This window comes from Poecile atricapillus, chromosome 9, assembly GCF_030490865.1.
Source record: "Poecile atricapillus isolate bPoeAtr1 chromosome 9, bPoeAtr1.hap1, whole genome shotgun sequence".
In the NCBI taxonomy this organism is placed as follows: domain Eukaryota; kingdom Metazoa; phylum Chordata; class Aves; order Passeriformes; family Paridae; genus Poecile; species Poecile atricapillus.
The window spans coordinates 24,070,661-24,094,256 of record NC_081257.1 but is presented as its reverse complement, the minus strand read 5'-3'; the positions used below and the strand labels follow the sequence as shown (position 1 = coordinate 24,094,256).

Genomic DNA, 23,596 nt, shown 5'->3' with positions numbered 1-23,596 from the left:
GGTATGGTGGGAGCAGGACTGTGAGGTGACTGGGTCCTTTGCAGAGCTGTTGGGCTGAATGTGAACTTCCATTCACCTGCAGCAGCTCTTGGCAGGGCTAAGGCTGCACGCTGGGTTTGCAGTCCTCTCCAGGCCTCCCATGTCCAGCCTGGAGCCATGGCAGTGCAGAGCATTGCTGCGGCCTCTTTCCCATCTCTGAAAGCAAATGGTTTCCAAAGGAAAGTGCAATGAAGTTGATTTCCAGAAGACTCTGATATCTCACATGCTCCACAGAGAAGGTGGGATCAGAGGAGACACTGAGCTGCTCCTGAAATATGAAAAGGGAAAAGAATTGGTCAGACAGGAGTGTCTGGAGAGGAAATTTGCCCCGGGTGACACAAGCCCAGCTGTGCAAAGGGACAGGAGCTTGATCCAGATCAGCAGAGCTGGCATCTTCCCCACCACACAAATGGGGATGGAGCTCCTGTGGCGGAACAGACAGCACCTCCTTCCACACGGCTGGTGTCAGCTCAGGACTGTGATTTAAATAGCAGAGATAGCCAAAGGGCTCCCGTGTGCCTTGCATTCCTAAGGATCAAACTCCACTGCCTTTGGAGAGGCATTTCTTGGTTAAAAGGAAGGCTTGCCTGCCTGCCTGTAGCACTGCTCTGTCAGACATGTGATGATGGGCCTGGTTTTCATTCCTGAATTATCCCCATTAATCACAATGTCTATTTGAAACAGCTGCTGTGAAAGTCCCTGCCGTTGTGCAGTGGAAAAATTCCAAGTGCTTGTATTTTCCCTTGTAAGTCAACGCTACACGCTCAAAACATTTGTTTCGCATTAATGCTCTGCCTAACAGCCCGTCCATTTGTGTTTTGGGGGAAAATGATTTGAAGGAGCTGTCTTCAGCTGGGAAGGAGCTGCCGGCCACAGGCATTCGTGGTCTGCACATGTGGAGGGCACCTGAAGGCGATGGAGTCCACTGGGGGGGCTGGCTCGGTGTGTGCGGGGTTGGGATGAGCTGGCTTGCTGTGAGGCACGGGGGCAGCATTTGCACAATCAATGCACAACTCTGCTTCTGCAGAACTGAGTGAGAATCGTAGATTAAATGGTCCATGTCTCTACTTTGCACTAGAGTTTTGGTGGGAAAAGCTTTAAAAGAAAGCCTTCTCCACAAGCTACCGTGGTACCATTGTGCCTGGCTCCTAACAGCGTTGTGGAGTTAAAGGAAATTCAGCTGGAATTCAGCTTCTGTGTCTGGGTCCAAGCTTACCCAAGTTTTGCATGTGGAACGGAGGTTTGGTTCTTCACAGAATGCAAACAGATAATTGTCCCAAAATTAGCAGGCATTTGGGACAAGCAGCTGCTTTCTGTGCTGTTCCCACCCTAGGCTCACCAAAACATTTTGGAAATGGCTGTAGTGTCTTCCTGGGAGGACATCTATAATAACTTGTCAGAGTTGTGTTAATAGGGCAGCAACATGTGAATCCAGTCTGTGCTCTAAACCTCTTTGTTTTCCCAAGCATATAAAAACGAAGCCCTCCCACGCTCCTCGTGCGTGGAACAGTTCAAGTTGTGCCAGCCTGAACTGTGCTTTCCATTACTGCAGTTATTTCAGTGCCCTGGGTAGCTTTAAGGGCCCATAACAGTTCAGTCAAAAATGAAAATGAAGTCTCATTAAAATACATTCACAATAGGAGGAAAAAAAGGCCCCAGACTGTGTTTTTTTAAGTATTTTTTTGTTCTGAATCAGCACTGATCTCTTCTGGTTAAACTTCCTCTCTCCTAACTAGCCAAGTCCAAAGACAGTTTTGATTCCTTTCCAGATGAGTTTTCCGAACAATGCTGGAGGTTTCACAAGTTTGCTATTTTATCTCTAGTCCCTGCCTGCCAGCCCTTCTTTCCCCGCTTTGAAATTCGCTGTCTGATTAGCACTTTTGCAGATTTCCATAACATCCCACAGTTCCTGAGCCTGAAAGCCAAGAAGCCAAACAGAAATAGCATCTCTGCAGTGGAGCTGTGTCGCTGTGTCCCCTTGGCTGGCCTGGGCCAAGCGGTGCCCATTTCAGTCCTCAGGGGCTCCCACATCGCTGCACTCGCCCTTTTTTAATGGCTTTGGAGGCACTGCAGTCTCCCTGGGGCTGCAGCTGCCCGTAGTGGGGATGGGCAGGCTCCAGAGCCCCGCTCAGGTTTGTCCCTGCTCACGAGTGACACAAAAAGGGCTCCTGGTGGTGGCATGGCCAGTGTCAGAGACGGATGACCCCGTGTGGGGCCAGCCAGTGGTGCCCTGTGGTTCGCAGTATGAGGGCAGTGGTACTGCAGCACAAACAGGTCTCCATGTCAGTGTTGTCCCCCTGTTATATCTTGCTTCTGCCTTTCTCTCCAAAATGAACTCTTTGTGTCTTCTGCACATTCTTCACTCTTTGCAATCCTCAGCTTCTGCACTTCCTGAGTCCACACCTTCGTCTACATTCTGGAAGCCATGCCTTCCTGCATTCCAGCACCCACGGCCCTGCTGGGAGCCCATTTGGTGCTGCCTGCTCACAGGAGCATTGCAGGAATCATTAGACCCCTGCAGCAGACCCAGGGAGCTCCCAGGATTCACGAAGTTCCCCTTGAAGAGGGAGTGCCCTGCTGGCACAGACGGCGTGTGCCCACTGACAGCCCTGCTGTATCACCCTATCATCAACCGCACCAAATGCAGCGCATCCAAATTGACATCCAACTAATTGCTTTAGCAATTATAGGGCAATTAGAATAAAAGAATCACCAAGTTTTAATTAAGAAGCAGATTGAACAGGATTTAGCAATTCCTAGCTGAGAAATATCAGAACTGTTGGGTATCTGTTGTCTTGAGCAGGCTCTCAGATGGCAGGCCTGTGTGTGCGAGGGGGAGGCTCAGAACACAGAAATGTGCAGAATTTGCACTTGCCTCATTGGAAAGAAATTGAACGTGAACATTAGGGAGAATGGGATGTACTCTAACACTGAAGAGTTCCTTAAGAAAATAGCTTATGTTTCCCTTGCACATCAGTGCAGCAGACAGAAGTGGATGAGGAATTTGGCATTAAACTGTGTAGCTGAATCCCATCACAAATAGATGCTCCCTATTATATTTTTCCTTCTTCCTGCAGGAGTGCCACAGTTCACCTCTCTCCCATGAAGTTAGGTTTGATGAATGTAAGGAGTTAAATGGTGTGTTTGCTTGCTGTCACATGGGAGCAGCTTGTTGACCCTGATCCTCTGTTTTGCTGTGATGAGGGCTCTGCTGTGGTATGAGAAGTATGAACGCTGGTTCCCAGAGCCACAGGCCCAGGCTGTGGGCTCACTCCCATGGAGCTCAGTGGCAAACCAGGCAGTGCAATGAGGGGTTCAGCTGACACATTCATGAGAAAGCTGGGTGCCCAAATATGTCTGTTCTTGGATTTTTGTGGACATCAGCCCTATCTTGTCCTGCTGAGTACAGCATGCTGCACAGTCTGCACCCTGTCAGATTGCAGGAAGCATCTCTGTATGCTAGATTCTCCCTGTTCCTGTGTGATTCCCATGTAAATTAATGCACATTTGCATTTTGCCGAGTATCATGTGTGCATCCCCGCTCAGCACAGCCATGCAGATGTCCCTGCCTTCTGAGCAGCACCCCAGCTCTGCCCCTGAGACAGCACAAACTGGCACAGCCCATCGATGGCATTCCACAGCTCCAGTGCTTGCTGCAGAGCTTGGATGGAGTGTGTTGATGCTGACAGTTACAGCATCCCCAAAAATGGCCTGCGGCTGTTGTTGGCTGTTGTGTCCTCTTCCCCATCTGTGCTCTCATGTTCCCACAAGTCTGAAAACTTCTGAGCAGCCTCAGAGAGAGGCAAGTGGGAGTTGGGAGGCGATGGCCCCCGACAGGTGTTTGCAGCACCTGGGGTGGACTAGTCCTGCTCCCTGGTGTGCAGAGGCACCTTCGCTGCCCACACAGAGCCTGTCCCTGCTGCACTGCTGATGGACCTGTCATCACCAGCTCCAGTTTGCTGACTTGGACTTTTTTCCTTTCCCCAGGAGACAGTTGGAGAGCCCTTCTTCCTGCTGATCTGTGCCATCAAACAGCAGATTAACAAGGGTTCCATTGACGCCATTACAGGAAAGGCCAGGTACACCCTCAACGAGGAGTGGCTGCTGAGGGAGAACATAGAGGCAAAGCCAAGGGTGAGTACCCACATGCTGGGGCTTCCCCAGAGCTGGGCTGAGACGGAGATGCCATGCTCGTAGCACTTAGGTCTGCACAGCTGGTGACAGGAGGGGACACCCAGACAAAAAGAGGAGAGGGTTTCTAACAGAAAGGGTTGCTCTCCTTGCCCTGCAGCTTTGGACTGCAACTGAGGCAGTAGCTGTGCCTCCCTGGTCTCTGAGAGGGTGTCTGTGGCAGCCTGTAGGCCCCCACAGCTGCCTGTCCTGCTGTCCAGGAGCTCTCGAGGCGCTGCAGCAGACCCGTCCTGCAGCAGGCTCAGAGCTGGTTCAAGCAGTGCAGCTTGGCCCGTTGCATCAAACGGAGGCTGAGCAATGAGTTCTGGTGGTCCCATTAGTAACCAGTTGGAGCCAAGCAGCTGAGGACACAGCTGGTAATGGGGCTGGCTCTTCCTCCTGCCTCGTGGTGGTCAAGCCCCATTAGCAAGACAGCATGAGAGGGGCTGCTGTCTTGCTCCCTGTGCTCTCCCAGCTTGGTCAACAGAGCCCTCAGCCCCCGGGGCTGTAAATCAGTGTTTCTCATGCTGTAGAGCATCAATGGCCACATTAGTTCAGCCTGATTTCCATCAGCACGGGGCCCAGGGCACACCAACCAGAGCTGTGCAGACTCAACAGCTTCCAAGCATTCTTGGGAGCCAGCAGAACCAGGCAGGTCATCCCTAACACAGCCTCTGCCTGCAGAACCTCAACGTCTCCTTCCAAGGCTGTGGGATGGACTCCCTGAGTGTCAGAGCCATGGACACGGACACACTCAGTCAAGTGAAAGAGAAAATTCTGGAGGCTTTCTGCAAGAACGTCCCCTACTCCCAGTGGCCAAGGGTGGAAGATGTTGACCTCGGTAAGGACCAGGTGCATGGGACCAGTCTGTAAAAACAGGTGAAGCACTGAAAGTTGTGCAGCAGCTGTTGGTGCCCATTGGAGCAATGGGTGAAGCAGCGTGGACAGGAGGGCAGACATCAGGGCAGACATTCAGTCCCAGACCCCCTGGCCCTGCCTCCTTTGGGTTGGGGTCTCACTTCTCCCCTCTCTGTGTTCAGAGTGGTTCGCCACCAGCACTGACAGCTACATCCTGCGGGACCTTGATGACACCTCGGTGGTGGAGGATGGCAGGAAGAAACTCAACACATTAGCACATTACAAGGTAAAGCTACCAACACCTCAGGGGAGCCCTGCCTCGGAGCCTCCAGGGCCAGCCACGGTTCCCCTCCGAAAACAGGATCCTCAGGAACAAGCAGAGAGGTTTCCATAGCTCCATGAGAGCTTCCAGGGAATAGACATCTGCCCTGGCGAGAATCTCGTTAATATTGCAACACACAGAAACTAATTAACACTCTTCATGCAAAACAAGTTATTACTGACAACAGAAAGAGGAGGGGAAAAAGCTCTTACTCCCAAGGGCCACCAGCCTGGCTGATTAGTATCACTGTGCTCTTGATCCACACTCCTGCTGAAATCGCAGCTACAACTGTCAGTGCCTCCTCTGAGAGCAGGGCTGGGGGATACCGTCAAGGAAGTGAGGCCAAAAATATGAGGAAACATGGTGAATCAGATTGTTTTCTTGACTGTTTTTCTGTTTAAAATTAAATGAAACCAGAAATACTTAACGATTTTCATATTCCCTGGTATGCCTGGAAGCATAATCCTCACTGGTCTGTAGCCGTGCCTGGAAAACAAGAGTGGAGCTGAGTGCTCATTAGCGTGGTTATCGGGGTGAGAGCCGTGCCGCGAGCCGCGCTGGCACCGTGCCCCGCAGCACGGGCTGTGCCAGCCCCACGGCTCTTCTCCCCTTTGGGGAACGGCAAACCAGCACCTGCACAGGCAAACTCTCCTTCCTTTTTGAATTACCTGCTGTCCACATCCAAAAATGTATCTCAGATATGTGTATTTGCACAGTTCCCACCGGGTTTGAGAACCTCGCTATCTTGTAATTGTATTGAAAATTCCCTTTCCACATAATGGGGGGCAGGGCAGGTTCGGGGGATGCTGTGGCAGAGCCATGACTGCCCCAGCATCCCCCAGCTCCTGGGATCTCCCCAGGACCAGGGAGGCGCTGATAAGGCCCCCATCATCCGTCCGTGTTCTTCCCTTCCTCCACAGATCCCTGAGGGGGCATCCCTGGCCATGAGTTTGACGGACAAGAAGGACACCACGCTGAGCAGAGGTAACATCTCGCTCCTCTTCACTGCTGCTGCTGATTGAGCAGGAATGCTTGCACTGTCAGAGGGTTGCCTCTGGCTGGGGATGCTGGAAGATGCTGCCAGTCCCCGTTCCTGGGCGCTGTGGATGTGGTGGTTCTAAACGTGCTATCCAGTCTCCTCCCTCTGCCTCACGGGGTGCAGGGTGCTCTCCCAGCCCTCAAGGTGCTTGCTCCTTCATCTCACACCCTCATTGGGAGCTGGCATCCAATCTGTGCTGACAGAGTGAGAGAAAGGAAGAATCTAAAACCACTTGGTTGAAAAAGTCCTGTCCCTCCCAGTTACACATATTCACTCCCTTGCCAGTGCATTTCTGGGTTTCAGGCTGTGCAGAGTGAAAACAGACCAAGTGAGACAGAAATCCACATTAAACAAGGAATTTCAAACCCTGTTTCCAGGCTTCCTGCAGAGAGCCTGGCTCTCCAGGAGTCCTTTGCTTGCTGTGGAAAGGAGCTGATTGGGACTGAGCTGCCCTGATGATGGGTTGGGAATAATCGTGGGAGCGTGGGACACAGCAGGGCACAGCAGGGCGTCAGGGTGCAGGAGCATCCCTGTGCTCATCCTTATCTCGTGCCCTCTTGAGTCTCTCTTAAAACATCCCTTGGGAGACCTCAGGTCCCCCTTAAAGTACCTCCTAGTGTTACTTGCCATGAGCCCCATAATGCAATAAACAACCCCAAAACAAAGAGAAATGTGGAGATCACTTGTGGCTGAGAATGCCAGCTTGGTGTTGGGGTTCTTGGGGTTCAGATGCCTCCTGACATGGAGGTCACCAGTGGAGGTGGATTTCAGTTTGGGCCCCCCCTGACTGAGCCACTGTGTTTCTCTTCTTCACAGTGAAGGATCTGGACACTGAAAAGTACTTCCACTTGGTAAGTATCCCTCTCCTGGCTGCAGGGATGATGGCTGCATGTGGGGCTGCTATTAACTTCAATTATATCTGTGGGCTGCAGTGTCAGATGTGATGCACAAGCTGCATCAGGGCTCATTAGTTCTCTTCAGCAGGGTTCAAAGAGGCACAGAAAGGTGATCTGTAGATAAGCTTTATCTGTAGATTAAGGGACATGATAAAGAATTACTGGGATGGCAGAGGAATTGCTGTGTCTGATCGAGCTGCTGGCAGCCACGGAGAGCTCAGGGGCATGGTCAGAGCATGGCATGGTACAGTGGCAGTGACAGCACCCGGTGACACCTCGGTTGAGTCACCTGCTGGGAGCTCCTGGCATCCTGTGGCCCCCAGGCTGAGCAGGTCCGTGGCTTCCTGCTGCTGCAACGTGCTGGGAGCGCCAAGTGCTAAATGCTGCTAAAAGCTGTCATGAGAAAAGGTGTTATGGACAACAACAATATTTTATAGCTTGGTTTGAGGGGTTTTTTTCTCTGCAAGTGTTTCCATGCTCAGGTAGAAGCACACATGCACACACACACACACACACGTGCAGAGCAAGGGGGAAAAAGGGATGGGAAAACAACTGTTCACATGTGAAACAATGCACATCAGTTGCTTGCTTTGGCATTATAGAGAGTAATTCAGTGACCTGAGCAGTGGAATATTCATTTTTGTTTTGAAAACGCCAGAATTTCTACATACTGTACTTTTTCCAAATCTGAGCAAAGCTGTTTTGTGCAGAAGCCATGTGCACTGCTGCTGGGAGCCCGAGGTGCAGCCCAGACAGGGGTGTGAGAGCCCTGGGGGCAAGCAGGCCAGTGTGCAAAGGGAGATGGATGAGTTCATTTCCATCATCTGTGGTGAAAGAGGCAATAAAGAGAACAGGAGAAACAAATGTCAGAAAAACTGAGTATTATGGATCACTTTTTAAAAGCCATATAAGGGTGTGTTTATAAAGCAGTAACTTCTTTTTAATTGAATTTTATATGTGGTTGAAATTGTAGCCTGAAAGGAAAATTAAGTGTGACACTTCCAGGGAAGAGTGCTCTGACCATGTGCTTTATCTGGGACCAGGTTCTCCCAACTGATGAATCAGTGGAACATAAGAAGTCCCACAGACAGAGCCATAGGAAGAAGGTTCTTCCAGAGATCTACCTGACACGGCTACTCTCCACCAAGGTAGGAGCTGGGCTGCCCCTGTTCTTGGCAGGTGGGATTGTTCATGGTCTGTAGGGACCAGCTCCAGGGAAGGAGCGCTGCAGGACTGGCGTTCCCCAAAGGCAGTGGGACTCCTCTCCTGGATGGCTGGGGCATGTTTAGTGAGGCAGTGGGACTCCTCTCCTGGATGGCTGGGGCATGTTTAGTGAGGCTGTTGGGCTCCTCAGGGTCCTTCCAGCTTCCCAGCTCATCCTTACTGCTGTGTGATGCCCCACACGATCTCCCTGGGATGGACTGGGGTCTGTGCAGACAAAAGGGATTCTGGCTGCCTCAGGACTTGAGATGAGGCCTGAACCCATGTCCCCAGAAAGAGATGCTGCTGGGACAGGAGATGGAGGTGCTCAGCTGTGGGAGCAAGAGAAATGTCTGTGTGATCTGAGGTCAGGTCTGGCCCATCTTTAATCCTAGCATGGTGCCTCACTGAAGCAAAGATCACAGGGATGGCCAGCAGTCTCTGGTCTTCTTTGTCTGTGGTGTACAGAACAAGCACAGATGTGAGATCCCAGCAAAGATGCCAAAAGAAATTAACCCCAAATGCAAGTTTATTATATCGCTATCCACAGACTGTTCCCTCCCTGCTTTGGCATCCCCTCTCTCTTCTGACCTATCCAACTGGCAGCAAAGGGTTTCCCCCAGTGTGCAGCAGTCACAGCCCCTCTGCTGTTCTCCTGGGCTTGGGTGCTGCTGCTCTCCCCAGGGTCCACTGTGTCCTTGTCCTGCAGGGCACACTCCAGAAGTTCCTGGATGATTTGTTCAAAGCCATTCTCAGTATCCGAGACGATAAACCACCCGTGGCTGTGAAGTATTTCTTTGACTTCCTAGAGGAACAGGCAGAGAAGAGAGGGATCACAGACCCTGACACTCTGCACATCTGGAAGACCAACAGGTTTGGAAAAGGAAATCCTTCTTTTCTTCCTTCCATCTCTAGGGAGCGGCAGCTGCAAAACCCTGGTGTCCCAGACTAATCATTAGGTTGCTAAAAGTAGAAGAGGGACTTGGAAAACAGGGAGGGTGGCAGAGAGAGCTGTGAGAGATGAAGCCAAACATAGGATTGGAGAGCTTTGAACAAATATGAAGCCCAGGGGAGCAGTGAGCTGAAAGAGGAGGCATGGGCAGACAAAGGGCAGAAAGAACTGGCACACACAAATAATGAAAGGAGAAATAGGCTGATGGGAGACAGCAATGGAGTTAGCTGCAAGCACTGAAGATCTGAGACAGAATCCAAGACCATGTCAGGTCTTAAAACGTCATGGAAATTCTAAACCCAGCATATTTGGATCATTTTCATTTGCTTTCTGCCTTTTCAGCCCTTTAGTAGCACTTTTCCTGACTTACATCTGTAACCAGGCTGAGTCTCCAGGGTATTCAGGGGACTCTGGGAGCAGGAGCTGTGACAGTGGCTTGCTGGTGAGCACCACAGCAGTGGGACCAGATGGAGTGGTGCTGAGGGACATGAGCAGCAGGAATGGGGTGGAGGAGACAAAGTGAAGGGGAAATAGTGCAGGAAAGAACCAGAGGATTTAAATGGAGAGAGCAGGGAGCCTGGAGAGAGTGTCAAGGAGAGGCTCAGCACTTTGGAGGCTGTGGAGACAGGAACTGTTTCCAGCCCAATATGTGAAAATTAAAACCAAATTTTACTGGGAGAGCAGGCATGCAGGTACAACCATTTGGCAACAGATTTGCCTGCCCTTTGCTACCTTCACTGGCTTGTAGAGCAAAGACTTACAGTGACTTTCAACTCTCAGCTGCTGTGGAGGGTAGGAAGGGTGAGCAATAGACTGAGGCTGTATTGTGGCCAGATCAGCAGTGAAATAGCTGAAGGAGAATATGACGAGAGAACAGGGAAAAAATTACAGATGAAATACGTTTTGTGGGGCCAGGCTCACTATCAGAACCAGATGATGGTTAGTGTCAGGAAAGAGGGAACAGGAGATGACACCATTGCTCCAAACAGCAGCAAGTGGGGAAGCCTGACTCAACAGAGCCACACAGGCAAAGCTGCTGGTGCCTCTCTGGGCCTGCAGCTGCTGGGAGCTGCTGAAGGAGCAGGGACATGTGTGTGCCTAGAGAAGGCTGTATGTGCCATGTCCTTCAGCCTGAAAAAATGTCTGGAGGGAGAAGGTGTGTCCCTGCCCCTCTATCAGGGGTCTGTACCAGGGTGATTAGGTAGCAGAAACCATCTCCTCAGCTTTCCTCACTACTACTCCCTTTCTATCATTGTCTTTTCTGCATTTCCGCCCCTCTTCCTCTGGTACACAAAAATTCAGCTCATGTGTGTCCCTGGATCCTTCCCTTTGCAGCCTACCACTGAGGTTTTGGGTCAACATCCTGAAAAACCCCCAGTTTGTGTTCGACATTGACAAGACAGACCACATCGATGCCTGTCTGTCTGTGATCGCCCAGGCCTTCATCGATGCCTGCTCGCTCTCCGACCTGCAGCTGGGCAAGGTACATCCAGCCAGGGCACCTCGGGCACTCACACACAAGGACAGGTGGGCAGAGGTCCCCAGCCCAGCCTCCCTCCCATGGCTGGCTGGAGCCACTGCTTGGGCTCATGCAGCTGAGTTTTGGTTGTCCCCAGGGATGTGTTTTCCCCTCCCTTGCCCACCCCTTTGTTCAGGCTTGAGTTTGAAATTTGCACCTCCTCTGTCACAAACCGTAGCCAGGGAACAGGAACATAGTCACAGGCAGGATGGACACAAGGCAGGACCCCCAGCCTGGGGGCCTCTGAGAGTGGGGGAGACAAGCCCTGGGCTGTGTGCCCAGGGTCACCCATCAGCTCCCTGAGCTGTCCTGCAGCCATGGCAGAGCACCTGCTGAGTCAGCACCATGTCTGAAACGCTTCCTCACCCAGCTGAGCTGGTGCTGAGGCAGACAAGTATTTTCTGCTGTTGTCTTAGGGAGGGGCATAACGTGGAACACTGAGCACAGGTGGGGGCCAGTTCTGCTCAGGACACCAATATGGGGTATGGGCAGCCCAGATCCTCCAGTCAGGGCTGGTTTAGGGGACACCATTGGCATAAAGTGGTCCCATAAATGAGCTGAGGGACAATGTAAACTCCCAGTGACAGGATGGAAAAAGACACAGCTCCAGGTGAAGCTTCAGTCATTGCTCTTGGTGATTTCTGCACAGCCTCTCAGCTCAGAGAGAAGCCCAGGAGGTGAGCCAATCTTCTGAACACAGGCTGTGTCTGTGCAGGGATCACAGCCCAGGCTGGCGCAGCTGGAGGTGTGAGGCTGTCCAGGGCCACGGCAGTGACAGCACCTGTCAGCATGTGCAAGGGACTTGGCAAACACTGTGCTCTGCAGCGTGCCCGTCCCACCGAGGCCGTGGCCAGCGTGGGGCTGGTGGCCGCTGGGCTCTGCACACCACGGGGAAACTGAGGCTGCTGCGAGCAAACGCGAGGCTGCGCGGGCCCAGCTCCCACCCTCAGGCCCCACACGCTCCCGCAGGGCTGCCTGGCAGGAAAACATCCCATGTGCAGTCACTTTTCTCCCACTGCCTTGGCCGAGCACCGTGCTGACGTTTGAAACTTCCTGACATAAATAAGTTTTGTTAAGAAATGCTGTAAATCGCCCCCACTGCCCCCCCACCCCAGAGGCTGGTGGGGACAGTTTGTGACTTGGGGGACACCCTGCAGTGAGGGGGTGGGCGCTACACCCCCAGCTCCAGAGCTCCAGGAAGCCTTTGTTAGGAGAGGTTAATGCTGGAGGAAGATCTAATGAGTGCTTGATTTTTTGTTTGTTTGGGTTTTGGTCTTTTTTTCTTGCATGTGTTACGAAACACCTACAATTTGTCCTTGTCAAGTGGCAGATGAAGGGAAGAGGGGTCAGCTGGAGTCAGACAGCAGATGGAAACACTTTTCTGGAATACAATAGTATAAGTGAATGAATTGTTGAGTAATGTGGGAAGAATAAATCCTCAGCATAAAAATCAGCTTGCATGTACATGGAGTGTATCACTGAGCATTTTCCAGACCAGATTCTTCCCTTGGTTTCAGTATGTTGCTCTTGATACTTCAAATGTGAGAGCAGACTCAGTCCTTACATCTCCAGTGCACAAGCAGTTAATAAACCGACACCCTTCTCTTCATAATAGAGACAAATCAGACACAAATTAAAAAATAACTTAGCAAAGAGGCAGCATGGTTTTCCTTTGTGTTTCCAAGGAAAAAACATAATGCTATGAGCAGGCTCTCTGTAAGTGGAGCATATTCTCATAGTGCCTTGTCACTGGGTTTGAAAATAAACTGCTGTGGGATCTGGTGCCCATTTCCTGTTTCCCCTGCAGCATCAGCCAAGCTACAGATTGCAGCAGCAGATTGGAGTCACCCCGGGCTCCCCTATTCCTGCATGACAGAGCCAAGTATGCTGCCTGTGGGCAGAACTCACCACTCCCTCCCAGCAGCAGGTCCCCTCCCCTCTCCACCTGTCAGAGCACTGGGGAGCAGTCCCGCACACCCACACTGGAGTGGCAGGACGGGGTGATCTCACTCCCTTTGGTGTCCCCAGGCCTGGGGCCCTTCCCCTTGGGGAAGTCAGCCAAGTTCATTCCTGGGGTAATGATATCAGGAGGACAGGGTTGCCTTGAGGTTAAAATTATTCATGCTGTGTTTGCAAGGAGGGCAGCAGGGTTGTGCCTCCACTGGTACAACCCAGTTGTGTGGCTGGGAGGTTAAGGCTGTTGTGTCCAAGATGACATTAATCAAGAGAATTCAGTCTTCTCTGTTAATTACTTTATGTGCACTCAATTTAGGCCAGGCAGGCTGGATTAGCCAATGCAAAATAAATCAAAGCTACATGACAAATCCAAAAGCAACTGATGAAGTTCAACTTGTAAGATAGCTTTGTTCTTTAGCTTAAATCAATGTAGCTTCTCAAGGAAACCCCAGCAAATACGTGCAGAAGCCCTTTCCTTGTTGCCAATTTCCACAGACAGCACCACAGAGCCCAAGTGTTTGATCTGGCACAGGTGTGCTGCCTCACCTGCAGAGCATCCCCTGGCAGCAAGCCACCCCGCCTGACTCTGGGTGTGCTTTTAGCCTGTGCTTGCTGCAAATTAAAGCACACAGCCATCACCCCCTTCTCAGGCACTGAGCTGATGGACGTTCAGCTCATGCAAGGGCAGTAGGATGCTGCTGTGTCTCCACATGGTGCCCATCCACAGATCCTCGATGTGTCTCAGCCCTTCTGCCATGAGCTGTTCGGTGCCTCAGTGCTGTCCAGCACTGAATTCCTCTCCGGTGGCAGCTGGGACCAAAAGCAAAGCTGTTCCTGCACCCAGCTGTAGTTGGGGTCCCTGCCTGATGTCAGTGCTTTGCTCAGGCAAACAGAATAACGTTTTCAGCCAGAACAGCCCAGAGCCTGATTTCGGTGTCTCACCCTTGCTCTAGGACTCCCCGACCAACAAATTGCTGTATGCCAAGGAGATCCCCGAGTACCGGAAGATAGTGCAGAGATACTACAAGCAAATCCACGACATGCCCCCCCTGAGTGAGCAGGAGATGAACGCCCACCTTGCCGAGGAGTCACGGGTATGTGGGTGGAGAGGATGGGGTTGAGTCTGCAGGCTCAGTGTCCTGCTGGAGCCTGGCAACAGCAGTGAATGCACATAGGCTGCAATCAGCTACTGCTTAGATGCTGGAAGGAGCACACAAGAAAGGATATTTTGCCTGAAACTTCCATACACAAACTTCATCTGACCTAATTCCAAGCATCTTCAATTACTGCCAGAGCTGCAGTAAACACCCGTGAGTTTGCTTGAGCCTAACTAGCTCTGGCACCACGGGGAGTTGAGAGCAAAATCCAGTGCCAAAAAGCCAGGAAGTTTGGACATGGATTTCTGCAGTCCTGCAGCCACCCAGCCAGCTGGCTCTCAGGCACCACTGCCAGGGACAGCCCTGAGTCCCAGGCAGCCACTGGCAGCCAGCCCTAGTGCCAGCCACGAGAGCTGGCAGACACATTCCAGATCAGAGTCCTGCCAGTGATGCACCGCAGGTTCCTCAAAATCAAACTTCTCCCCAGGGTGTTTTAGCTTTGGGCACCAAGCAGGATTTTTCTGCTGATATTCCACAGTGCAGCTGATGTGCTGCCCCCTCATGTGAAATGGCTTTGGGCACAGAGGGGTATGCAGTGCTGCCCAGCATGGGTATTTTACAGCTGGCTTTGAAAAGACCAAGACCCATCCTGATGCAAGCAAACACACCTTCCTTAAAAATCCAGCTATACCAGTGTGACAGTAAAGTCAGGCACAATCTGCTTTTAGTGTAGTCAGTGCCTGCTGGCTGGGCTGGAACTCACATGCTCCATCCTGCTAATGTTCTCCCCTCTCTTTTCTGTCTTTATAAAGAAACACCGAAATGAGTTCAACACCAATGTCGCCATGGCTGAGATATACAAATACGCCAAGAGATACCGCTCCCAGGTGAGTGGGTTGTACCAGAGCACACGGTCTCTGGCCTGCCTGGGAAGGGAGGAACCATCGCTGCAGTAACCCCACAGGCAGACACCTGCATCTAGTCCCAAGGAGCAGGGATTACCACACAGGAGTGTGCATAATTGCACTACATATGTAATAGATGCATATGCAGATGCACCTACTCTCTGTCCCTTGTCTGGCAACTTCTTGGTTTGATCATTCCCAGCTGATCTTAATGGCATTTGAGTGGGCTGAAGAAGGGCTACCAGATGTGTAGACCCTTTCAGGAGAGCAAAACATGCAGATAAGGTCCACCCCCAAAATAACTTGCACCTGCTGTCCCTGCCCCATTGAGGCTGTAGCCCTGGCTGGCTCCCACCCCCCTGCAAGCTGTGGGCTGGTGCTGTGCCCTCAGCTCTGTTATAGCAGTGCATTTCTGTCATATACCACTCCACTCCTGGCCCTGACCAGGGAGAGTAGTCTCCTGACTAGGAGAGCAGGGGTGCCAGGGGTGTGAACACGGGGGCTGTGGGGCAGGGTGGGCTCTCCCTTTTGGGGCTCTGGCTGGGATTTGGGCTCCACAGGACTGCTGGGGGGAGCTGGGCTGGCAGGTGAGCACCCCACACTGCCTCAGCACCCTGCCTGTGTCTCCCACAGATCGTGGCCGCCCTGGATGCAAACCCCACGACAAAGCGCACCCAGCTCCAGCATAAATTTGAGCAAGTGATTGCACTCATGGAGGACAACATCTATGAGTCCTGCAGTGAAGCCTAGGCTGGCTGCAGCCCTGGAAGTGACCTTTCTTGCAGCACAGTACCACAAGGGAACCTGCCATCAGCTGCAGGCATACCTTGGTCACACTCAAACCAGCCTTGTGGAGGGGGTGAGCCTGGCCATGGCTAAAGGTTTGCCTCACTTCACAAGAAGCCACAAGACACCTTTCTGAGCAGCTAAAACTCTCTGGTCTGCACTGTGGCACTCATAATTTATTTGCTGTTGCCAGCCAGAAGCGGAGGCATGACCCTTGTGGCCAGCTCAGTTCACCAGTTTCCCCTTGGTCAGCACCCAAGCAGTCAGCGCTCCGTGCATCCCTGTGTGTGGTTCCTTGGGACAGGGCTGCAGAGGCTGGAACAGACACAAAGCAGAAGGGTCACCTCAGGGAGTAATGACCACAGACAGCAAAGACCATCACAGCCTGAGCTCCCACTCCATCCCTCCAACATCCATGTTTTTCCAACACCGGGGACTCTTATCAGCTGTTCACTATCTGCTGCATTCTGTGTATATTTGTGCCTTTTAATTTTTGTACTGTATGTGTAAACATAACCACTCCTCCATCTGAGACTTGGGTAACACAGGGAACTTGAGGCTGAGACAAAGCAGTTGCTTGCCAAGCAGCTAAGGCATGGTGAAAGCACTTTATCCCTGATGGAGAAAGCTGTTTGGGAGCTGCAGGGAGCACAGTCCATGTCAGCATGAGGAGGGCTGTTCTGCCTTTCCTGGGCTCTGGTGCCTGGTCAGCTGGAGCAGCCGGTCCCAGGCACGGTCCCAGCCCGGCTGTGGCGGGTGGGGTGGGGGCAGGACCGTGCCCCCAGCTCCTGTCCCCACGCTGGCTCCACGTGTGTCCATGGCACTGCACCCCCTCAGCCCCAGAACACCGCTCATGCCCCCCAAGCCACACACAGGGCAAACACCAGGTCACATTGCCTCTCCCTGTGACCATCACCAAACACAGGCCAGCCCTGTAGAGGTGTCTCCTGAAGTGGCTTGTTCTGCTTGCTTTGGGCCCAGCCCTGTGGCTGGTACCTGAGAGCAGTTGAGAAAGTGGGGCTTGGCTGTATTGCCAGCCTGTTTTCAGCCCTTAAAGGCAGAGGGACTGGACCCAACCTAGCAGTGACACAGGCCAGCAGAGCATCTCCAGCACCCAGAGCTGCAAACTGAGGTGGAGAGTGTCCCAGCTCAGGCTGGGGTCACTGAGAGGGTCCCAGTGGCAGGGAAATGGAGCTTGCCCGAGACTAGACACCGTTGTAATAAAACAAGGTGCTGAACCTATGGAGTGAGTTCCTGCAGTGGCACCCTGCCAGCCCAGCCTGTTCTCCCTCCTGCAGCCTGGGCAGCTGTGACGCTCTGGTGTCCAGTGTCACACAAGTCCCCGCAGGGCTCAAAGCCAGCATCCCTGCTGGGGCAGAGGCTGCTGCCCCACCACGGCAGGGGCTGCCACACAGGGAAGGAACAGTTACTACCTCACTGCAGGAAGGTGTAAGGGAAGCCTTTGTTAGTCATCCAGCTGGCTAGGATGCAGTCTGGCATTGGATGAATTTGTCCACCAAAACTCCTGGGTGGTTCACTGCCATGGACAGGTGCTCTCCATTCCATCAATTCCAGTAATGCCACATTTGTCAGAAACCAGAACACCAGAGTTGTGTATGTGTACATAGATATCTATTTTAAAACAAACAGTAGACTTTATCCAGTATGTTTAAAGGTGGGGAGGGAGGGAAAGGGGAAGAACAGAGGTTTTTTTAAAGAGAACTACAGAAAAAGTACTTACACTGTGGAGGTCTCAATGTCTTTGCTGAGGATGTGGCTTCAGAATAGAAACTCTAAGAATGTAGCTGGGCTACATTTTATTTTGAAAGTGATTTCACAAAAATTTCTTGATGTTTTTGTCTTTCAGAAACTGTGAATAGCCAGAGATGTAGGCAGGCCCAGCACAGGAAAGGCCAGGGTGAGAAGGACCAAGGTAGCAGAGAATGTTGAGCTTGGCTGGAGGCAGGGAAAGGGCCATGGAGCTATAGCCCCATGTTGTTTGTTACAGGGAAAGGATACAGGTGAGCCAAGAGTAAGTAGAGTTTGCCTCCAGGTGCTGTGGCTGGGCCGTGTATTGGGGCTATTGTCTTATTATTTAATTTCTTTTCCAAAGACAAAAAAAAAAAAGAAAAAAAAAAAAGAGAAAAAGTAGTTGCTACAACCATTTAAAGGAACAACTTTAGCAGAGGGTTTGTAGTGTTGCCTTGAACCTCCGAGCCCTTTGTAAGATGTGTTGTGGATGTAGTGCCCTTACCTGCTGTGTAGTGGAAGTGGCAGACTCCTGGCAAAGCCTATCTTTGTAATAAAACAAGGTGCTGAACCTATGGAGTGAGTTCCTGCCAAGCACACGGGGGGGACACACGTGGAAGACACCTGCACAGACAAGTTTTGCACATGCAAGGTGAGCCATGTTTGGGGTCAGCAGCCCAGTGAGAGCAGGTTTGTACTCCTTGGGGCTCTCCACACCACTCCCACAGCCAGTGCCACCCTTCCTTCCCGGGCCAGGCACAGGAGGGACAGTTGGCACATGAAGATCAGTAGCCCCACAGAAACAGCTGCAGCCAGGCACCCTCACTTCTGTCAGGTGCCTCCCTGCACCCCAACACCAGGGCCCGTAACAACCACGGCACAGCTAAATCTTTCCCCTCCCCCAGTAAAAGCAGTGCTTTCCAGACGCCAGAGGGATTTTCTTCTTCCACTAGGAAGTCGATTCTTTGCAAAGCTAAATCCAGCCATTAAGTTATTTGGCCTTTCTCAAAGCAAGAGAGCTTTGCATTTCACACCTGGTGGCTGGTGAGAGGGAGGACACAGCCCCTGCCTGCTGCTGTTGGGGACATTGCCACATGGCTGAGTGCTGCTCTGAGGCCACCCCCATCTGAGAATCCAATGAACTCTGCTCAGTCACTGCTACCACATTCCCTACCCTGTCCCTGGGGGCACACGAGTTCCAGTTCCTTTAAAGATGGATCAACATAGTCAAGGCTGAAGTTTAAGAGAAGCTGGTTTGCTCAGCTCTTGCTTAAGCCCCAGAGCAAGGCCAGGAGCCGTGGAGGGCAGTGGCAAGGCCAGCTGCAGATTAACAAAATCCTCTTTAGAAAGAATTTTACTTCCACTTACTTTCTCCCACCCAGGAAGACTTTAACCCATTACATGATCAGCATGACCTTCAGAAAGGCCCTGCTCTGGGCTTAGCAAGAGAAATTCAGGCAATTGAAGCTATTAAATGGAAGTGTGATGCACTGACCCAGAGGAGCTCATAAATTTGTAGGTGGTAACTGTGCCATAGACCAGTAATAAGAGCACAAGCTGTGCTGGAGGCTACAGTAACAGCCCAAACTTGGTTTTTGAGCCCTAAGACACCTCTGTCTTCCTCTTACTACAGTTACAGCACAGGCTGCTTCACCTCTGCTGGCGGACATCTGCCCATGGCATGAACTCAGACCTGCCACCCTGCTGCTCCTGTAATCCCAGGTCAGCCAGGCATTAGCACAAGGGCAGCCAGGACAGCAGAGGGCTGGACCCCTCACACAGGCTGTGGGCACCATGGTTCCACAACAGCACTGACCATGCCTGAGCTTCTCTGTTCCTGATGGCGATGCCACCATGCTGTGTCCCATGGGTCTTGGGGTCCCTGCCCGTCACCTGGCACAGTCAGCCTGCACACACACAGCCCCCAAACCCAGTGGCCCCTTGGCACCACAGCTGGGACACGTGGACAGAGAGAACACCTCTCCATGAGGGCAGGCAGCAAGGCAGCCACCTGCAGCATCAGCTCACCACCATGCCCTGCAGATTTTGGCAGAGAGATGGAAGCACAGGGACAGGGACCACAACAGTCATGCCATTCCATGAGGCAAGTGAAGAAGCTTTATTAGGATAAGGTGAACATAGAGTTAAAACCTGTCCTGGGGACTGAAAGCAGTCCAGACCCCAAGGGCCTGAGGCCAGCTGAAGCAGTAATAAGCTCCCTATGGGGCCTTTCTGTCTGCTGCCACGGGGGCTGCCTTCTTCAGCCTGGCCTTCCCTTGCCCAGCTCCTGGAGTCACCCGGGGCTTCTTTGCCTGATCTTGACCTCCCTGTGCCTTGGGAGCATCCTGCTGTGCCCCCTTGGGCACCTTTCCCTTGCTCTTTCCCTTGGGGGCCTTTTGGGGCCCCTTTGCCCCAGCACTTGCAGAACTGTCGCTATCAGTCCCTCCTGCATTCTCGGCAGCCCGAGCTGTGCTGGCTCCCGAGTGTCCTTTCTGGGGGCCCTGGCGGTGGCTGCCAGCTCTGGGGGGCCCTGAAGGCCCTGGGCCATGAGCCCTGGAGCGGCCAGCAGTCTGGGGATGCTTCGCTCTGTCAGCCCTGGGCTTCTCTGCTGCTCGTGGCTGGGCCTGCAGGGAAGAGAAGAGAGCACCTCAGGGTGTTGCTATGCCATGAGCCACCCAACCCCACTGCTGGCCCCACTCACCTTCACGGGCTTTGCCTTCAGCTGCTGCTTGGTGGCTGTTGGCTGCTGCTTGGTGGCACCTGTGAGGACGGGCAGAAGATGAGCCCAGGAGGGGCCAGGCACAGTGAGCTTATTCACAGCACCAGCAGCTCTTTACCTCGTTGTCGTGCTCCTGCCACGGGGGCCTGGGGGGCCTTGGTGGTCCCTTTCTGTCCTGGCTTTGGGGTCTGTCCTCTGTCAGGATCTGCCTGGCCCGGCTGCTGCTTGTGCCGTGATTTCTTGAGTGCTAACTGGAGGTGAGAGAGGGCTGTCAACAGGACCAGGCAGCACCTCAGTCCCAGCCCAGTGGCCCCAGCAGCCCCTGCTCACCTTGAATGTGCCAGTGGCCCCCACAGCAGAAGAGTTGTGGGGCCGCACCAGGTCCCCACAGCTCAGCCCCTTACTCAGCGCCTGCTTCAGCATGTACTTGAGGCGGATGGGATCCACTGTGGGGTACTTGGCCAGGATGAAACGCTTGATGGCAACAACAGAGGCACCCTTCTTCTCATCGTGGGCCCGCAGCGCCTCCTTGATCATCTGCAGGGTTGGAGGGTGCTGGGCCTGACAGCGCTGGGCTATGCCAGCAGCTTTGGCTGCTGGAAGAGGGACCATTTGGGACTGGAGCTCAGTCCTGAGACACCCACACCTCCAACAGCCTCAAAACCCCCAGAAGCCAAGCAGCCACAACCCTGCTTATCCCTGCAGCCCCCCAGCCATCATAGCCCAGAGCCTGAGCCAAGCTCCAGCTCTAAGGGACCCCACAGCACTTGCAGACCCCTTACCCAGCTGAGGCTCCATGGCAGTGCACAAATCCAGACAGTCACAGGCACCTCAACCCACAGCACCACAAACCCTCCTGACACACCCAGCTCACCTCCATCCAATTTATCTGAAGAGCAGCCTGGCTGCAGGTGCTGCTTGGCAGCTGCTGATTGCTGTGGTAGAAGCCCTGGTGGAAACTGGGTCTGGAAGTTGGAGGCCCTTTGCCAAAGCTTTGTGAGGGGCTGGAGGGGGAAGGGGCGCACCTAAGCCGAGGGTTTGGAGAAGGATGAGAGATGGGGGGTTTGCAGGATGATTACCCTGAACAGGCAGATGAAAGGTGTCTATGTGCTGCTAGCTGGGTGTTGGGGTGCTGGGATTGCAGCTGCTGACAGCACTTGCTGTGGGGTGCACAGGGAACCAGCCCAGAGCAGTGTGAAGGTGGGATGTGCTGTCTCCCTTACCAGGTATGGCCTCACTAGGAAATGGGACTCTGATAATGGGGTGGGGGGGAAGATTCCACAAGTGAGAGGAGGAAAATGAAGAGCTGCTTGGCTGGCCAGCAGAGGCAGGAGGAGCAATTCTCCCCCAGTATCCCCAGGTGTCACAAGCAGGACACCAGCTTTCCCCCACTCACTGAATCCCACATTCAGGGGAAAGCGCTCCCAGCCCTGGACATGGGCAGCCCTGTCACTTCCATGACCCCTCCGTGCAGGCACCTGTGCTTGTGAGGAGAACCTGAGTGAAGCACCACTGGCTCTTTGGTGTACAAACAGTGCCAATGTCCCCACTGTGGGGACTGCCTGCTTTATGCAGGACTCACATGGATTTTGTGTGTGTTGTCTGTTGGAAACATGAGGAAGTTTAAAGTGGGATTACATGATGGCAGGACTGGCTCATGGCCATCTCAGCAGACCACAGCAATGGACCTGAAAAGCACTGCCCATGGAGACCTTTGTCAAGGTCTGTGCTCACCTCTTGAGCCCAGGGGCCAGATCCTGGCTGAGGTGCCAATAGGAGCCAGCTCTGGAGCAAGGAGCTGGGAGATAGACCCATTGCCCTCCTCCTCCCCAGACCAGCACCAGCCTGTTTGTTGCTTCATTTCCAGTCCATTTCTGAATTCCCCAGGAAGGAGACAGTGGGGGCACAGGAGAGCTGCTGGGGCTGACACCACAGAACATTTGGATGCATTTCCTCATCCTGGCTCTATCCATCACCTCTCTGGTAGCTCTGTCATGCCTCTGGCACCTGGCTGAGCTGGCAGGAGGGTCCTAAACCCTTGTTTAGCAGCAGCTGGGTGTGAGGACAGCCTGTGGGCTTGGGGCCAGGCCTTGTGCCGGGGCTGGTCCTCCACAAGTGCCACAGTGCCAGGCATCACCACACTCCTGTGGAGCACAGCCTCACGGACAGCAAATACTGCTAAATCCTTCCTCCTCTTCCCTCCAAAACCACCTCCCAGATTTGAAGTACATGAATCAGACATCAGCCTAAACACTGAATTATTCATAAAACTCTAATCTTTAGATTTCACTGAATATGCAGAAGTATCGATAAAAAAAATAATGAGAGAATTGTACTTGCAAATTGCTCTTTATTAAGGGTTTAACTCGCATGGGCTCTATACATTCCCTATTAGTCCTTGCAAAGCTGCATAGGATTAGAAATCAGAGAGGATAATAATGTACAAAAATAGTTTCAAATGTTGATAACACTGAACAGTGAGAAAAACATCTTATTTGTATAACTGAACTAAAAATAAAAATGAAGAACAGTGCTACAATTGCAATATGCCATCTTGTAGTGCTTCGAACATATGTCGGCCTTGCTGAGCCATATGCTGCTGGGTCGTGCCTGCTGCTGTGGAGGGAGATCAGCCCCGTGCCTCGATGGCACCAGAGCTGCCCAAAACCTCCTGCTGGGCCGAGGCCAGGCCCACCACAGCCAGAGTGGGCAGGGGCATGGGTGAACTTGTTGGGGGCTTGGCCCTAGGGGTCCAAAGATGCCTAAGGAAGAGAGATAGGACTGGGGGGAAGGGGTGCAGGGGGACCTGGAGCAGAGCCGCTGCTGAGGGTGCAAACTCTGTGTGTGCTGCTGTACCAGTGCTGGAGGACAGAGCACAGAGCTGGCCCCAGCAGTGCTGGAGGACAGAGCACAGAGCTGGCCCCACCAGTGCTGGAGACAGAGCACAGAGCTGGCCCCACCAGTGCTGGAGACAGAGCACAGAGCTGGCCCCAGCAGTGCTGGAGGACAGAGCACAGAGCTGGCCCCAGCAGTGCTGGAGGACAGAGCACAGAGCTGGCCCCACCAGTGCTGGAGGACAGAGCACAGAGCTGGCCCCAGCAGTGCTGGAGGACAGAGCACAGAGCTGGCCCCAGCAGTGCTGGAGGACAGAGCACAGAGCTGGCCCCACCAGTGCTGGAGGACAGAGCACAGAGCTGGCCCCACCAGTGCTGCATGGCTGTGCCGTGCTGGCAGGGCCCTCCTGCCTGCACCAGTACCTGTCCCACCCCCTGGAGGAACCTGGAGGGTCTCCCAGGACTTCTGGCAGAGGGGACAGGGCTGGAGCTGGGAGCATCTGGCAGAGCCAGGGCACTTTGCAGCACCCAAACGTGCTCTGGGCAGACAGAGCA

General features: G+C 53.0%; 2 protein-coding genes across 3 annotated transcripts in view; one reads left to right on the top strand and one right to left on the bottom strand.

Moving 5' to 3' along the window:
- The window catches only part of PLXND1 (plexin D1), a 67,249-nt gene extending 49,190 nt beyond the window's left edge, over positions 1-18,059 (top strand). For both annotated transcript variants that reach the window (XM_058844697.1, XM_058844696.1), the window contains exons 26-36: positions 4,027-4,173; positions 4,894-5,050; positions 5,250-5,353; positions 6,310-6,373; positions 7,245-7,279; positions 8,368-8,472; positions 9,234-9,397; positions 10,812-10,959; positions 13,905-14,045; positions 14,861-14,935; positions 15,587-18,059. In XM_058844697.1, coding sequence (XP_058700680.1) covers positions 4,027-4,173; positions 4,894-5,050; positions 5,250-5,353; positions 6,310-6,373; positions 7,245-7,279; positions 8,368-8,472; positions 9,234-9,397; positions 10,812-10,959; positions 13,905-14,045; positions 14,861-14,935; positions 15,587-15,703 — 1,257 coding nt within the window. In that variant the 3' untranslated portion in view covers positions 15,704-18,059. The remainder of the gene's footprint in view (positions 1-4,026; positions 4,174-4,893; positions 5,051-5,249; positions 5,354-6,309; positions 6,374-7,244; positions 7,280-8,367; positions 8,473-9,233; positions 9,398-10,811; positions 10,960-13,904; positions 14,046-14,860; positions 14,936-15,586) is intronic.
- On the bottom strand, positions 17,668-20,844 carry LOC131581988 (histone H1.8). The gene is made up of 4 exons (XM_058844699.1): positions 20,538-20,844; positions 20,326-20,458; positions 20,190-20,248; positions 17,668-20,112 (listed from the first exon to the last, which is right to left on the bottom strand). Exons 1-4 carry the CDS (start codon positions 20,817-20,819, stop codon positions 19,708-19,710), a joined length of 879 nt encoding a protein of 292 aa, XP_058700682.1. The 5' UTR covers positions 20,820-20,844; the 3' UTR covers positions 17,668-19,707.
- Between the last annotated feature and the right edge of the window lie 2,752 nt (positions 20,845-23,596).